This window comes from Halichoerus grypus, chromosome 3 (assembly GCF_964656455.1).
Source record: "Halichoerus grypus chromosome 3, mHalGry1.hap1.1, whole genome shotgun sequence".
In the NCBI taxonomy this organism is placed as follows: Eukaryota; Metazoa; Chordata; class Mammalia; order Carnivora; family Phocidae; genus Halichoerus; species Halichoerus grypus.
In genome coordinates, this window is record NC_135714.1 from 16,154,545 (window position 1) to 16,171,199 (window position 16,655).

Sequence of the window (16,655 nt, forward strand, 5' to 3'; positions counted from 1 at the left end):
AGGGAGGAAGGAGGGGGAGGAGGAAGTTCTCTATGTAAGATACTGGAAGATTTTCAAGGTATATTGCTCAGTTGAAAAGGAAAAAAAAAGGTGAAACAGTGTCAAAGGTGGATAAATATATATTTTTTTATTTTTATGTATTTGCATAAAGAAAAACTAGGAATAGAGAGGAAGGAGTGGGATGGAAGCAAGATTCGTATATGAATACCATTTTACATCATTTTGATTTTTGAACCATTTGAATGTCATTAGCACTCAAAACGAAAATTGAATAGGGGCGCCTGGGTGGCTCAGTCGGTTGAGTGGCTGCCTTGGGCTCAGGTCATGATCCCGGGGTCCTGGGATCGAGCCTTGTGCCGGGTTCCCTGCTCGGCAGAGAGCCTGCTTCTCCCTCCCCCTCTGCCTGCCTCTCTGCCTACTTGTGCTCTCTCTCTGTCTCTCTGTCAAATAAATAAATAAAATCTTTAAAAAAAAAACAAAAACAAAAATTGAATAGAAAAGAGCAGATGCTCTAAAGACAGCCTGCCTTGATTCAGGTCTCAGCTCTGCCATCGATTCACTGCGTGCCATGAGTAAATTGCATAAGCTCTCTGGGCCTCACCTGGTAAATGGGTATAGTAAATCATACTTCCATCTTTGTACGATTGTGGTAAGAATTTTATGATTTGATACACGAGAAAATATTTAGAACAACACATACCAAATATTAAACAATGCTAGCTATTAGGATCATAAAGTTAGAATGTCCAAAATGGGGCGCCTGGGTGGCTCAGTCGTTAAGCGTCTGCCTTCGGCTCAGGTCATGATCTCAGGGTCCTGGGATCGAGCCCCGCATTGGGCTCCCTGCTCTGCGGGAAGCCTGCTTCTCCCTCTCCCTCCTGCTTGTGTTCCCTCTCTCGCTGTCTCTCTCTCTCTCTCTCTCAAATAAATAAATAAAATCTTTAAAAAAAAAAAAAAAAAAAGAATGTCCAAAATGGAGCTCATTTCCTTTGCTTCACCCAAACCCATGTCCCTGTCACATTCCTAATTTCATTGAGAGGCAGCACCATCTTCTCGGGCACATAAGTGTAATGGAGTTATTCTTACTCTTTTTCTTTCCTTTACCTCCAACTTGAAATTTGTTCCAAGTCTTAACTCTGCTCCTACTGTTTTCTGGTATTTATTCAAATGCCTCTGACCTTGCTCAGGACTTACTAAAATGTGACCTCTGATGACAGGTATTACCTCTCCATCGTTATGGAGAAACCCATCAATAACATGTTGCCATCAGCTTCCCATAAATTGCTTAATAATTATTATGTTTGGTTGAACTAAATGTTCGAATCTTGATGTGTTTCTGCTTTACATAACATTATTAAAAGTACACTAATATTTTAAAAGGGAGTATTTTTTACATATTCTTACACCAGAGAATTTGTTCAGTTTAATGGCATGATTTTATGTTATATAACATTGACTTTAGTGAAAACTCATTTTCCAAATTGTGCATTATTTAATGTGCTGTTGGAAAATTGCATATGGGAATAATTTTGTGTATCAGGTTGTCTTTTCAGTTGCCTGGTTACTCTTCAACATGGATGGAAATGGATTTTGTTTATTTTAGTAAATGAAATCTGATAAAATTAGGGGAAAATAATTCTACATTAAGTTAGTTCTATATGTTTTTTTTATTTTTTATTCTTTTTGTTTTTTAAAAGGCTTCATTTTAGATGTCAGTGTGTTAAATGAATTGACGTGAGAACCATTATTTCATGGAATTATGTCTAGAGAGAGTACTTAACACAGCTTTAAGTGTGTTTAAGAGAACCCAAGATGTAGTAATTATTCCTTTTTCCCAGAACTGAAGTAGCATGTGCACATTTTCTCGTTTCATTTCTTCTATCTGACAGAAGCCCAGCATTTCTTACAGACCTGCATGCTGCTCGCAAGGCCAGCTCTGCAGGCAGGGGTGAGAAGCTGTTGTTTTCCAATAACGTGCATCAAAATCACCTGAAAAGTGTGTTAAAGAACAGATGACTGGTCCACCTCTCGTTTCTGATTCAGATCTTGGATGAGCCCCAAAGTGTCATTGTTACAAGTTCCCAGGTGATGCTCTGGTCAAGGGAGCACAATTTGAGAACCACTTGTAGAAAAGGAATATATTTGAGCTGTGCTCTGAGAGCCCGTGGTGTGCATCTCTTCGCATATCCAAATTCCAAGACCTCATGCTTGAGGTTGGCCTTGAAACCAGCCCTGCTGGGAATACGTCCACCGCAGAAGTCCGCAAATGCTCCGAGTCCGGGCTCTTTTCCTTATCTCAGAGAGCCGGTTGTTATAGATTTGCCAGCACCTGCTGTCTAAGGAATCAGCAAAAACAGAGATGACATAAGCTACTTAACAAGTGAATAAAGTAGAATATCACACATTCCCATAAATTGCTTAATAATTATTGCCGAATTTTTATAGTGCTTAGCGAATAGCATAAAGAGCAACTTGGTAATAATGCCATGAACGAATGACAGCCCTCAGATAGGGGTGGAGTAACACATTTTTTTTTCTCAAGTAGACTAATAATTGCCTTTCAAAGTGACTTTTTTTTCATCTAAATAGGCAGAAACTTTAAAAAAAATTAATAAAAATGGCATGCTTCTTTCTTTAGATTCAGATTAATGTAATTTTCCAAACCAGACAGCTTCTTTGGAAACACGGTCAACTACTGTTTAACAGTGAGGAAATCAGGCTTCCGGTTATGGAATGAATAAGTCACGGGGATAAAAGGCACAGCATGGAGAGTATAGTCAGTGTTACTCTAATAACGTTGTGTGGTGACAAATGGTAGCCACACTTGTGAGCACAGCATAATGTTTAGAGTTGTTGGATTACTGTTTTGTACACCTGACACTAATGTAACATTGTGTCAACTAGGCTTCAATTTTTAAAAATTAATTAACGTTTTTAAATGTGGAAAAGAGATGAACCATCTTACAAAGGGGCAGGACTGTACCATTCATTGAACAGATTTGGTATTTAGGGAACAGTACAACATCAGGGGACTTTTCCCTGCCAGTTGTTAGGTTTGGTTGGCTATATAGTCTCTGGGTTATGCAATTTACAGGTTTACATTAAAAAAAAAAAAGGAGGGAGAGGAGGAAGAGGAAGCAGAAGAAGAGAATTGAGTCTCATTGGAGAGACAGACAATAGAATACCCTTGGTCTCATGTCCAAGACACACACTCAGCCATTCTTGAGATGCCATATGGGAAGGCAGCACTGTTTGCCAGCTTTGGAACTTTGAGCAAGTTACTTCACCTCTTAGCGCTTCCATTTCCTCCCCTAAGCAGTTGGAATCATACCTGTTTTTCACATGTGGCTGGGAGAATTGGAAGTAACAAACATAAAGCCCCTGCTGTCGTGCTCGGCACAGAGTAGGCTCACAGTAATTGGTGATGTTGCGGGTTTATGGCTATTCTTGATGCTCAGATATCCAGATAATGAAGAATAAATGCAAATGTTATTGCCTTATGTGGCGCTCTTACTGTATGTTCAAACGTACAAGTCCCTTTTTATTTTAGTGCATTTTTATTTAAATGAGGTAATTTGCCTCAAAAGTACTTATTAAAATGTAACTTGACTTGATCCATCAGTCATGTTGTAAAACATCCTTTTGAAAACTCTTATGCACATGCAATTAATACCTTTAATCCCCTTTGACCTCCTATTCCTTTTGATTTGAATAGGTAGGCAGGGAAATGCTGTATTACCATCCCCACTTCACCTCATCCAGGAGGTAATCAAAATGAGATGACCAGTTGAATTTGTCTGGTGTCTGACAGAATATGCCAACAGACACTTTAAATTTTTAAGGTGAAAAGCTAGAGCTCACATAAGCCAAGTGAACTGCTTCTCTGTATTAAACTACTGAATTACTTTAAGATTTATGCCTGAGACAGAATGATAAAAATGCCACTGTTGATGTGTCCTGCATAAAGAAAGAAAATCAGAGGCAAGTTAGAGCCCCTCTTCTTTTAATCCCTGAGTTTTTAAGCTCTTTTTCTATAGCCAACCACAAGACCAAGCTTTGTTTTCATACATCCACTTAGAAATTCAAGAAACCAAAATCTCTGCTAATAGGTAAGTGTAGTAAAACTAAATACATAATAGTGGTAATAAATTCAATGTACATTCCCAGGGGAAAGGCTCAGTGTTAAGTGGTTCACTTGCAACTCTCCTGAGTCATCAGCTTTAGAGTTCCCTGGGGAGTAGTGAAAGAGAGCTTATCAATATTTCTCAGAAACCAAAAGGATGTTATGCATTGTGAGTGGATAGGTAGGAATGACCGTGATAGACTGTAAAATTGAGGATGGTTCAGTTGTATCATGTAACAACTGGTGTGTCAACCGCTGCTTTTATTTTAAAGGGCATATAGGCAAAGGATTTCTGGACATCCCCTGCTTAATCTCATGCTTTAGAAGACAGCATGAAACACCGATTTAGAATATTCTTAGTTCTCAAATATTCTATTTAGACCCATACACATGCTATTATCCTAAAACACAAAGACTCTAAAAATATTAATTTTATAATACCTATCTGTCAGAAGCCATGGTGAGGCCTCAATTCCAGGGAAATATAAATGGAATCAGGCTTAGTGACAACTCCGGCCAAGTTCAGGAATGATCAGATTAGACATTTAAAACTTTGGGAAGGAAAAATATCTAATCAGTCTAAATTTCACTTATAATTGGGAAAATAGAATCCAAATCCACGTTTGAATTCTATATACCTTATATGTATTCTCATAACCTTCAAACACTTATTATGAAATTATTACCTTTTTTTTTTTTTTTTTTACAATTCCATGATTTCTGGTAAATGTACCAATTTGTGCAACTATCATATAAGGTTATTTTCTTTTTTTTTTTTTAAAGATTTTATTTATTTATTTGAGAGAGAGAGAATGAGAGAGAGCGAGTACATGAGAGGGGGGAGGGTCAGAGGGAGAAGCAGACTCCCAGCCGAGCAGGGAGCCCGATGCAGGACTCGATCCCAGGACTCCAGGATCATGACCTGAGCCAAAGGCAGTCGCCCAACCAGCTGAGCCACCCAGGCGCCCCATATAAGGTTATTTTCCATAGAACTTTATTCTTGGGCTATTTGGGAGAAAAATCACCTATTAAAGGCTTGTTAGTGGTGAGAACACATGCCATTGGTATAGTACTAGGTACTTTTCAGGTTTTTTTATTCTAAAAGTAATGCACAATAATTAAAAACACATACTCTAGAAACAGGGATTCCGGCTTCAAATCTCATTAGCCACTGGCTGTGCCACCTTGAGTACCCTAAGTGCCCAACTCTTAGGGCTGTTGTGATTCTTTTTTTTTTTTCGAAGATTTTATTTATTTGACAGAGACACAGCGAGAGAGGGAACACAGCAGGGGGAGGGGGAGAGGGAGAAGCAGGCTTCCCGCCGAGCAAGGAGCCCGATGTGGGGCTCGATCCCAGGACCCCCGGGGCCATGACCTGAGCTGAAGGCAGACGCCCAACGACTGAGCCATCCAGGCGCCCCAGGGCTGTTGTGATTCTGAATGAGTTAAGACACATAAAGTTCTTAGAACATTACCTGGCCTGTAGTATGTGCTATGTGATTCTTTGGTCTTAGTATTTGCATTTCCCTGATGAGGAACACAGAGAAAAATGACCTGAAGTCACACCAATCCAGTGTCACACTAATCCAATGTCACACATCTAATGAGACTTGGGACAGGCTGAACAAGATGTACCTCCCAGCATTGCCTTTAGGATATGACTACTGAAAAAATCCAAATTTTTAAATAAAATGCATATTTTAGATGTCCTTCCCTAAGGACATGCTTGAAGCCTCTTGACTATAACTGTAAACTGGCTAGTAATTACTAAAAAAACTCTATGTTATTCTTGGGGCACCTGCATGGCTTCGGGTCCAGAGACCCTATCTCTGGGTCCTGGGATCGAGCCCTGCGTCAGGCTCCCTGCTCCGTGGGAAGCCTGCTTCTCCCTCTCCCACTCCCCCTGCTTGTGTCCCCTCTCTCACTGTCTCTCTCTGTCAGATAAATAAATAAAATCTTTAAAAATAAATAAATAAAGTAGCTTACTGTGTTGTACTGCACCAAACCACTGTCATTAGTGATGACATACCAAGATTGATGGTCGAGACCAATGTGTGACCAAGAAACCATTTTCCAGTACAAATGGCCTTTTCTTTGCAAATGTAAAGGAAAAAAAGAGGTCCCATTATTAATATTTACGATTTAATCAAGGTCAGTGTTCATAGAGCAGTCCTATAAAACCACTTACATGCTGTATATGATCACAAAGGAAAAGCAGTTGTTCACCCCTCTATATATATCTTCATTTTAATATTTTGCTTAAAACTTTAGTAACTTGAACAAGATATGCCCCCAAAGAAGTTATTCTATTTCTGCCAGTCTTTAGCATTATTTTATAATTCATATCAAAAATCAAGCTAACTAATTTCTTCCTGAAGATACTGAAATAATACTGGATTATTTATATGATGACAGTGGTAGTGATGGTGATACTGATACCTAACACTTGACTTTGCACTTTCTATATCTGGATGTTTCACTTTGCACTTCTTAAAAATCATTTTATACAGACCTCAAATTAATCATCGGAGGGAGAAATATTTATTAGCCTTAACTGAAGAGAAGACTGAAGTGTGTAAGCAATTCAGTAACTTATCTAAGGTCAAACATTTCATAAATGCAAGACCAGGATTCAAATCCAGGTTTATCTGACTCCAAAATCTGCATGCTTAACAATTCGTTGATATTCCCATCCAGTATCTTCCCTTAGAAGACAGTCCTATTTAAGACCACTGACAGTCGGTATGCAACTTTATTTAGTAAATGATTTTCATGTATATCGTTTCCTCTGTTGGTTTTACTGGTATAAAGTGTTGGGATAATTAAATTTGTAGAGGGTAAAAATATTCATTGGCATATTAGTATTTATCATTTAAAAAAGATGATATCTGAGACAGGTTATCAAAGATCCCTGTACATGTGGACTCTTACAACCACTTAAGACCAGCGAACTTCAGATGTTTTCACAGTTCTGCAGAATGGTTTATACTGTGGTCGAATCACAAAAACCTTTTTAATCTCTGTTGGCAAACAAAGGAATATTATTAGACACCTGTGGTGAGAACCACACAGAAATGTCAGTACATTTTTCTATTATTTTCCAGGCTTGCCCTATTTGCAAATTTAAGTATCGGCACCCAGAAATTTAAGCCATCATCTTATGTAGGGAATACTAGGTATTCACAGTTTCTTTATCCTATGCTCCCATATTTCCATGTTTGAGCCTTTTTTTTTTTTTCAGACTGCCTAGTCAATATACCAGTATGCTAGCTCTTTAATATTCACTATTTATTTTTGACCCCAACTTCCATTTTGCCGTATTTTTGCCTCCATGGTGAGAGGTAAGTATATCCCTGACACTGCTGTGTATGGATCCTGTTTTCTGCGTTGGTCCCGTGCTCATCTTTGCCTGCTGTTAACACTCGTGTTAGATTTATAACCACACTTCAAAACCATATAGAACCTTCCTGCTAATTGTGCCCAACTTCCTCTTATTTTCAATCCCCATTTTTCATTTACCTCAGTTTCTTAATCTTTTTGTTTTTATGCGTTTTATGAATTTCCATAAGCCCTCTCAAGTTTTAGAATGACTGCTAGACCTGGCCCTGGAAGAATATGATTGGATAGTGATTAAATGTACCCATTTCCACTTCTCCCAATAGGAAAACAAGCTTAATTTGTATCCATTCCTAAGAAGTAGAAATTGATTGTATCTCCCTGAAATATCTTCTATTTTTAAATCAGCTATTGGTCTTTATCTTTATTAATGCTAGGTAGGTGTATCTTTTCCTAAGAAGTGCTTATTGGAGTTTGTATTTTAACTTCTTTGGGTTCATAAAAGGAAAATTGAAGCATCAGCTAAGTTACTTTTTCTTTGTAGTGTGGAGACGATCAATGACGGAAACTTTCACATTGTGGAGCTACTTGCCCTGGATCAGAGTCTCTCCCTCTCCGTGGATGGAGGGAGCCCCAAAATCATCACCAACTTGTCAAAGCAGTCCACTCTGAATTTTGACTCTCCCCTCTATGTAGGAGGTAAGCTCTGTTCCAAATCCAGTAAGTCCCCAAAACCCTGTGATTCTCATCATAGACTAACTCTGAAATTGTTGATCCCTGGTGTCATGGCCGTCGACCCATAGTGATCAATCACTGAAAGATGGACAGCAAGGGTAGAAAAGAAAGAGCCCTGGATGTGTGTTAAGAAACCTGTTTTGTGTCTGTCTCAACCTATTAATAACCAATGTCATGGTTGGACAGGTTCTTGTGGTTCTTATGATGATTGCAAAGTACCCATCAGCAACAAGCATCAGGAAACTTTGAAGAAAAATTAGAGGTTTATTACTTACAAGACCTGAAAATTACACAGCACACCTGTGGCACACAGCAAGGTCTTAAGGAAGAAGAGAGGAAGTGAGAGAGCGCACGTGTGAGAGCAGGGACACATAGGCCTGGAGGGCTGCTTTTATCGTGTCATGCTAGAAAGAAAAAGAAAAAAGTTCTGTCCGATCTTACCATTCTAGATTGTCTGTGCTACCAGTTGTCAACTCATAGATGGTAGGAATGATTATTAACAAAATCGAATGATGAATGAATGAATGAATGAACAATTGAGTTAAATATTCAGCTTGTATTGGGGGTAACAGGAAGTACTTCTGGTTAGCTAAGACATTAAGGTGAGTGAACAAGACAGAGGGTTGGGAAGGTGGACTAGGGGTTGGAATGATAGAATGAAGATTCTGGACTTTATTTGTAACCAACCAGAAGGCAGTTGAGGAACAGGTGAAGAACAGAGATGTGGGCAATGTTCTGAAGGAGCCCAGAGGAGAAGACCCGCAACGGAGAGAGCTTTCCTCTATTGGGGGAAAGGAGGGAAAATGTAAACTGGAGATCCGGAATTTCACTTTTCAGGCAAAGGAGCAAGAAAGCATATGATGTTGAACTGAGTAGCATTGAATTAAATCACATTGGATTGAGGTGAATTGAGCGATAAAATTAACTCATTTTACAGAGAAGTAAGCTGAAGTTTCTGCGCAGGTCAGTGTAACTGATTTGCTCAGCAGGACAGGCATTTTCACAATGTTTGCATTAATTTTCTGCAAAATAGTAACCTTGGGATTCTACATATTTATGTTATCCCTTCAGAGACTTCCTTGAAAGCATTTTTGGAATTATCCTGAAAGTCCAGAGCACTTCCGTATTTTTGTAATTTTCAGCATTTGAAGATCTTAACACTTTGAAAGAATTTTGGATTTTTAGAGACCATTAAAAATCTTGGTTCAGTTCCATAAATATTTATTTAGTACCTACCATGTGCTGGAAATGAAGTTAACATAGGTATAAAGGTTACAACGTTGAAAAAGAAATATCCCTTCTTTGCCCAGGGGAGTGGGAAAAGCCGACATGTCTTCAAGGAACCATAGTGCATTGGAATAAAAGTATTGCATACTAAGTCTGCTCAGCAAGTTGACTGATCTCATTGCTTCCTGGGAATCACAACTAGGAGATGCATTTACAAACAGCAGCCTCCATTTCTTGCCTGCACTACTGTTAACAGCCATTACATTGGGATGGGTAAAGCAAGTCACACATAGATATATCTGTGGTTTGAAAAAAAAGAAATTATACTCACTGAACACATTTGATGTGTCCAACACAATGCTTCTTTACAGTCTTAATCCTCAGAGACTTTAGGCACCAGGTATGATTTTTTGTTTCATGATCCCGGAGGGACAGCTGCAAGGACTTTACAAAACGTGTCCAAGTTCACAGAGCCATGAAGTAATAGAGACCTCATTTGAGTCCAGGTCTGGTCTGTCTGACCCCAAAGCCATCTATCTGCATTGCCACTCACTCTTTAACATAAAGCAGAAAGGGAAGCAATCTAGGTTTTGTGGCTTTTTGTTTATTTCTGGACTTGTCCTTCACTTGATTTATTGTGCTTTCATCAGAAACAATTTCACTGAATCTTTTAAAACTCCTTTACGATGCAGTGAGGGGGGGTGGGGGGACCCTTCAAAATGGGAGTGCTTAGGTCAGAACATTTCTCAAAAAAGGAAAAAAAAAGAGCTTTACATTCCAAACTGAAAAGTGCCAATCTTTCTTAGGATAGAGGGTCTGGAAGAATCCAGATAGTACCTCTGTCCATCCAGGCCTGAAGGAAGCCTCACTGCCAGAGAACATAGTGGGCCCATTTCCTTCCAAATCAGAGTGCAGGGTAATTCAAATTAAAAAAAATACAATGTAATCATAAGATCCCAGCCCTGAATTCGAGGTGGCAAAGGCAGAAGAACCTGACTTAGCAAAGGAGAGGGACCTCGGTAACTAAGCTCATCTTTTTCTCCAAATTTGAAAACGCACATGTCTGAAAAAAAGACCATCCTGGTGTGGACTTAAAGTCCACACATTTATGATGAATGGATATGATAGAGTTAGAAGAACTTATCCCAGAACAAAGAATTTTCTTTTACTTGGGCTTTCCTGGAAATGGTACATTTCAGATTTTTTGAGCCCGCTCTAGAAAGCAACTCTGTTCCCAAGGCCAGACGGACATGGACTGAAAGTCTGAGGTCATGGAAGTTCAAAGCCAAGACCCCTAATTCGGTACCTGTCGAAGCGTGACCAGGGAGCACTTGCATCAAAATCAACCAAGCTGCGTGTTAACATTTAGATTCCTGCACCCACCCCTTCCTACCAGTTAGACTCTCAAGGCAGGAAGAGAATTTGGCCTGGAAAGCCGCCTTCTGAACATGGACCTTCGGTGGATCGCAGAAACAGTTGTTCTGGTCCACCCACTCACGCTATGGATGAGAAGACTAAGCCCCACAATGGTTGGGAATAACTGGCTCGTGCCTACACAGACCAACAGTAAAGACATTGACCTTGAGCCTACCTGGTGGTTTTGTACATCTACCTGTCTGATGTTGGTGCTGCTAGAACCCAAACACGGCTCCTTTGAACAGAGAAGGTGATACAGCCACAGGGCAGGCCCCAGCATTGCTGAGGGTCCCGGTCTTTAGAATCAACCAGCCAACCCTCTGGAGAGTGAGAACAGAGTCTTCCCCAGCCTGTACCCTCCAGCCAGTAGCTCAGAGCCCAGGCAGAGCGAGGGGGTAAGCGCCAGGGGGGATCATCAGCCACCCTGAAGGCCTCTGGCTCCCTCCCCTTACCCCACTGCAGTCTGGATGTTTGCCTCGGGTAGGATCCCATCCAGGAACTATTTCAGGGTCTGGCTTAGGCCATGGAAAGATTCCTCAGTTTTGTCAAATGAAGGTTACCAGATGACTGTCACCAGTGGAACTTACATATGCAAAGACTGCAAATTCTGTTTTTGGAGGAATTTCTTTTGTATTCCTGATTTCTTGGCATATGAACGTTTCACTCTCAATTAGCAAGAAAATGAAAACGACGTGAATGAGGTGCTGCCATGATAGGAAGCATGGGTGAGCTTCTCAGACGCCGACCAGCACTGCTGGGCTCAGGATGTTGCCGGGGGTGAGCCGGATTGGTTGCCAGCTTCGAATTTGGCAGGGCTGGGGGGGAAGGTCACTGTGAACCCAGATCTCACCCCCTCAGACTGGATGGACGGAACCATGACCCTAGAGATTGCGAGGCTCACTCATCCACTGATCTGCAGCCCGGTCTTACTGGGTGACACTGAGCATGTCGCCCCAGGTATCACTGTGCTTTCTGGAGCTTGGCTTCCAGGGCGTGTGTCCAGGCTGAAGAGGTGGCTGGAGAGAGGGCGGAGCCCAGATCTCTCCTCAATTCCTGATCTTGCCTCTAGCTACAATAGGTCTGCTTTGAGGTTTTATACATTGATGCCTCCGTGTAAGATTTTATTTGAAACAAATGTGAAAAATTAAGAGACTGGCCGCCAATGAACTTAGTTCTTTATTCTAGCTGTGCATTAGAATGGCCTGGAGCATCTTCCAAAAATCAAATGCAAACAAAGAACCAGCCGTCTCTTCTCCCTTCCCCCACGCTGCCCAGATGAAGTAGGTCTGGGCAGAGGTTCCAAGCTTCAGTATTTCTCTGAAGATCTCAGGTGATTCTAACGTGCAGCCAGGTGGAGGGAGAACCACAGGCCTGGAGGCTGATGATCTCTGGTTGTCCTAAAGGAGTGTCACCCTGACTGCTGCCTTGCTGGCAGAGCTCAAAGGGTCTGGGGGGGTGGCGGGCAAATTGCTGAGGATCCCCCCGGCAAAGAGCCAAACCACTGACCCGGTGTCCCTCTGCAGGTATGCCAGGCAAGAACAACGTGGCCGCGGCCCTGCGCCAGGCCCCCGGGCAGAACGGCACCAGCTTCCACGGCTGCCTCCGCAACCTTTACATCAACAGCGAGCTGCAGGACTTCCGCAAGGTGCCCATGCAGACCGGCATTCTGCCCGGCTGTGAGCCATGCCACAAGAAGGTGTGCACCCACGGCACGTGCCGACCCAGCAGCCAGTCGGGCTTCACCTGTGAATGTGAAGAAGGCTGGACTGGGCCCCTCTGTGACCAGAGGACCAATGACCCCTGTCTTGGAAATAAGTGAGTTCGAGCTGCACACAAACACATAAACGCCAGCCCTCAAAGCAAAAGCCAGGAAGGGAGGGAAAGAGGGACAGAGGAAGAAGGGAAGGAGACGAGGGGGAGGGGAGAGAGAGAGAAGAGAAGGAAGTCAGCCCCTTGGCCCATCTCCTCCCTACTCCTTCCATCCCCTTCCTCCATTCTTACCCCCTCTGCCTAATGCGCGTGCGTTCTTGCCTTCCTCCTCTACCGTAGATGTGTGCACGGCACCTGCTTGCCCATCAATGCGTTCTCCTACAGCTGTAAGTGTCTGCAGGGCCACGGCGGTGTCCTCTGTGATGAGGAGGAGGATCTGTTTAACCCCTGCCAGGCGATCAAGTGCAAGCATGGGAACTGCAGGCTCTCGGGACTGGGGCAGCCCTACTGCGAATGCAGCAGTGGATACACTGGAGACAGCTGTGACCGAGGTAAGCCGACCCGCCTGGGCACCACCCTTTGAAGCAAGAGCACCCCCCCCCCCCGCCATCTTTGAAAAGAGAGAGAAAGGGAGAGAGACACACAGAGGAGTGATATGAGGAACACCGGGTCTAGGCATGGCCTATAGTTGCTGCCGTTGATTGATTTCCCAGCGGCGTGAAGGCACCAGATGTGAAGTGTCCTCAACCTCCACAGCCGGAATTGACACGGCCTTCAGTGACATGCCGTGAAAAATACTCCTTTTTACCTTTTGGTGCAGCACATTTACTTCCCTGCCTTCTTACCTTTACCTGCCATCCTCATCCATTTATATAATTAATTCGTCTCTGGCACAGAGAAGAGGCAGCTCATAATTCTGCTCTAGGTTTAAGACAAAGTCACCTTTGACCTTACAGTCAACTGATTTATCACAGCTCGGCATGCAGGTGAGAGGGATGGAAACGTGCCGACTTGCTGGCCCACCTTTCTCCTTCTCCCCTGTCTGCGTGACCAGAAGGCGCCTCGCCCCCAGCTGGCAGGCCTTGAGGTGGGCGTATCGGAGGGACGAGACCAGAGCAACATGCCCATGGAAGCTTTGAGCACATGTCTCTTTTTGAACTGGTTCATACCAGGGTAATTTATGAAGTTAGTGGAATGTTACTTGTATTAAGTAACAGATTGAATGATATTAAACCCCAGGTCTAATAAATTAAATCGCATACTCTCTGAAACGGCTCCTTGTGGTAAACGAAACCAGCTGTTAGTAGTGTAAAAACAGAAGACGCGCATGTCTGCAATAAAGGAAAAGATTTAGGAATCCAATTTTCTTGTCAGTCCAACAGCATAGTATTTACAGTCCACATCTATAGTATTCACTTTGCAGAAAATAAAGGCCACCCCAACAACAACAACAAAAAGTATCTTTCAAGGAACAGCAAGCTGGGCCCCCCGCCCATTATATGGAGTATAAGCAGGCCCGTGACAATCACACTTACCCATGGCAGACAAAGACGGCACCTCCTGAACTGGCTTGTGGATCCACGGCCCCTTTGTTGGGTACTCATAGCAACTGCCCTGAAAATGCTTGTGCTTCTTGTTCTTTTCTAGAAATCTCTTGTCGAGGGGAGCGGATACGAGATTATTACCAAAAGCAGCAGGGCTATGCCGCTTGCCAGACGACCAAGAAGGTGTCCCGGTTGGAATGCAGAGGTGGGTGTGCGGGAGGGCAGTGCTGCGGACCTCTGAGGAGCAAGCGGCGGAAATACTCTTTCGAATGCACTGATGGGTCTTCGTTTGTGGATGAGGTCGAGAAGGTGGTGAAGTGTGGTTGTTCCAGGTGCGCCTCTTAATCGCGCCCCTGGCACCTTGTGTCTTTGGGGAATGTTGTCTACTTCTCGACCGCGGTGGACTCATTAATGCTTCATAGTGGAAATATTTGAAATATATTGTAAAATACAGAACAGACTTATTTTTATTATGAGAATAAAGACTTTTTTTTTTTTCTGCATTTGGGGAAAAAAAAAAAAAAATGCTTGAACTAACGCTTCCCTGGTGAGAGAGAAGTAGGAAGAGAGAGAGAACCCGGAGGCCTCGGCCCACGGGTGGGAAGCGTTGCGATGCGAATTCATCTTTGCAACATGCTGAAGACGAGCAGAAGCACAGAGACGAGGGAGAGCCGAGCTACTGTGTGCTGCGTGACATCAGCACCCAGACCGTAAAGCCCCTGTGGCCTCGTGCCCATCTCTGTGGCTCACGAGGACACACCGAGCACCTGTGTGGGGTTGAGGATGGTTGAGGATGCAAGGCGGAGGAATGGAACTCGAGAATTCACCGAACACGCAGTTGAGAAATATTCGGTGCAAAACAGTGTCCTTGAAGACCTGGGTTCTGTTCATGAGAGGGATGGGAGAGCTAACGTAACAGGTGTATCTTCTTTTTAAACGTCAGCATGTTAGCCGAAGCAGCACACAGAAGTGTTTATCTACCGTTTTCCAGTATTAATTTTTTTGTAATATAAATGATAAAGGAGATGATAAAGAACCAATAGATTATTGATAAATAAATTAGTAATAATATGAATTTTTGTTTCTATGAGTTCAAAACAGCCCTATACAGTATGCAGTTCCGATGAGAAATATTTATTGTATCAAAGGACATTGTACTTAACATGGTAGGCCATTCTTTTACTGTTTCTCAATGCTTTAATATATATTAATTTATGATTGTCCTGATATTTTTGTATATTTTTCAAACTTAAAAATCAGGATTGGGGTGGGGGGGGTTGGCCATAGTACTAACATAGGCTGTTATATTGGGATAAATATGTGTTGATCGGTTTGTTTACCCTGACATCTGACCACTGGTGTCACCGACCTACTGGCCTCATTCAGGACACCTGCAGAGAGTATGTAAAGTCTATGCGTGAGACGGTCTTTGTACAGAAAGAAGGGGCCAGCCCCTCTGCAGCGTGTCCTCCCAGAACAGAAACGGTGTGTAGCAATCGACACTAGAAAAGTAGATATTTTACAAATTAATATTTCCTTGACATTTGTTGCCCTTTTATCAGGGGTGGGGGGCAGAGAAAAAAGGCTGTAATGTCAAGAACTGTGATTTTTTTTTTTCCAAACAATAAAGCTCCTTTATTACCTTAATGTTCCCATGTTAACATGTTTGCTGCTAAATTACAATGTAGAATTGATAATGATTTATAGTGGACTGTGCTCTTCCCTTATGAAAATCCCAGGGTACCCTGTGAAGATGCAGATGTTCCTTTCCAAAAACTTTTTTTACGCAGAAAATTAGATGTACATGTATAATTCAGTGTGCTTTGTCTTTCTCCAGACTAATATCAGTTATACTACTGATGTTTGTAAATTAAACAGATATTTACTTCACTAACAGCTTGGTGATTTTCTTAGAAATTACAAAATATTTAGAGTCCCTCCTTAAGAATCTCTTCATCAAAGTGATACAGAATGGACAGGGAAGAAAACCTGTATTGTGTTGTTGACAGAAATTGTTTTACGATTAGCATATTGTTGGATCGGGGGACTTTGGAATGGCCATATGAAAGAGGTGGATAGAACACATCCTTTGCCATGAAAAAAGTACATATCCAACTAATTTCTTCCAAAAAAATTATAAGGTGAAGTCTAACTAAACTACAAACGGTATTTTTGTTTTTGTTCTTCTTTCCCCTCAATTAGAACCAGATGGAAAACAATGAAAGACAAAGAGTGCCTTTCTCCACAAGCACTGGAGGCAAAGCTTAGAACAGGGAAAGAGCATGGGTTATGTGGAATATTATTACTTAAGCACCATGCCGGAATGTCTTCATTTTCCTGTAAGAAAATCCTGCACATGTGCACACATATGCACGTATGCACACATGGACACAGATGTCCGTTTATTCATTTTTGCTTAAAATGTCTATATTTTCATTGTATAAATATTATATGGTCTTGGTAAAACATTTATTTATTCCCACTGTTTGTTTCATTTTTTTCAAGGACTGGGAATCACTTGTTAAGCAAAGAAACATCTGCAAAGATAACAGGTGTTAGATCTG

At 42.0% G+C, this 16,655-nt stretch overlaps 1 protein-coding gene across 3 annotated transcripts in view; it reads left to right on the forward strand.

The window, feature by feature from the left end:
* SLIT2 (slit guidance ligand 2) overlaps positions 1–15,981 on the forward strand; it is a 362,288-nt gene extending 346,307 nt beyond the window's left edge. For all 3 annotated transcript variants that reach the window (XM_078068441.1, XM_036120779.2, XM_036120793.2), the window contains 4 exons: positions 8,004–8,158; positions 12,361–12,652; positions 12,887–13,098; positions 14,195–15,981. In XM_078068441.1, the coding sequence (XP_077924567.1) occupies positions 8,004–8,158; positions 12,361–12,652; positions 12,887–13,098; positions 14,195–14,436 (901 nt within the window). In that variant the 3' untranslated portion in view covers positions 14,437–15,981. The remainder of the gene's footprint in view (positions 1–8,003; positions 8,159–12,360; positions 12,653–12,886; positions 13,099–14,194) is intronic.
* The last annotated feature ends 674 nt before the right edge of the window (positions 15,982–16,655 follow it).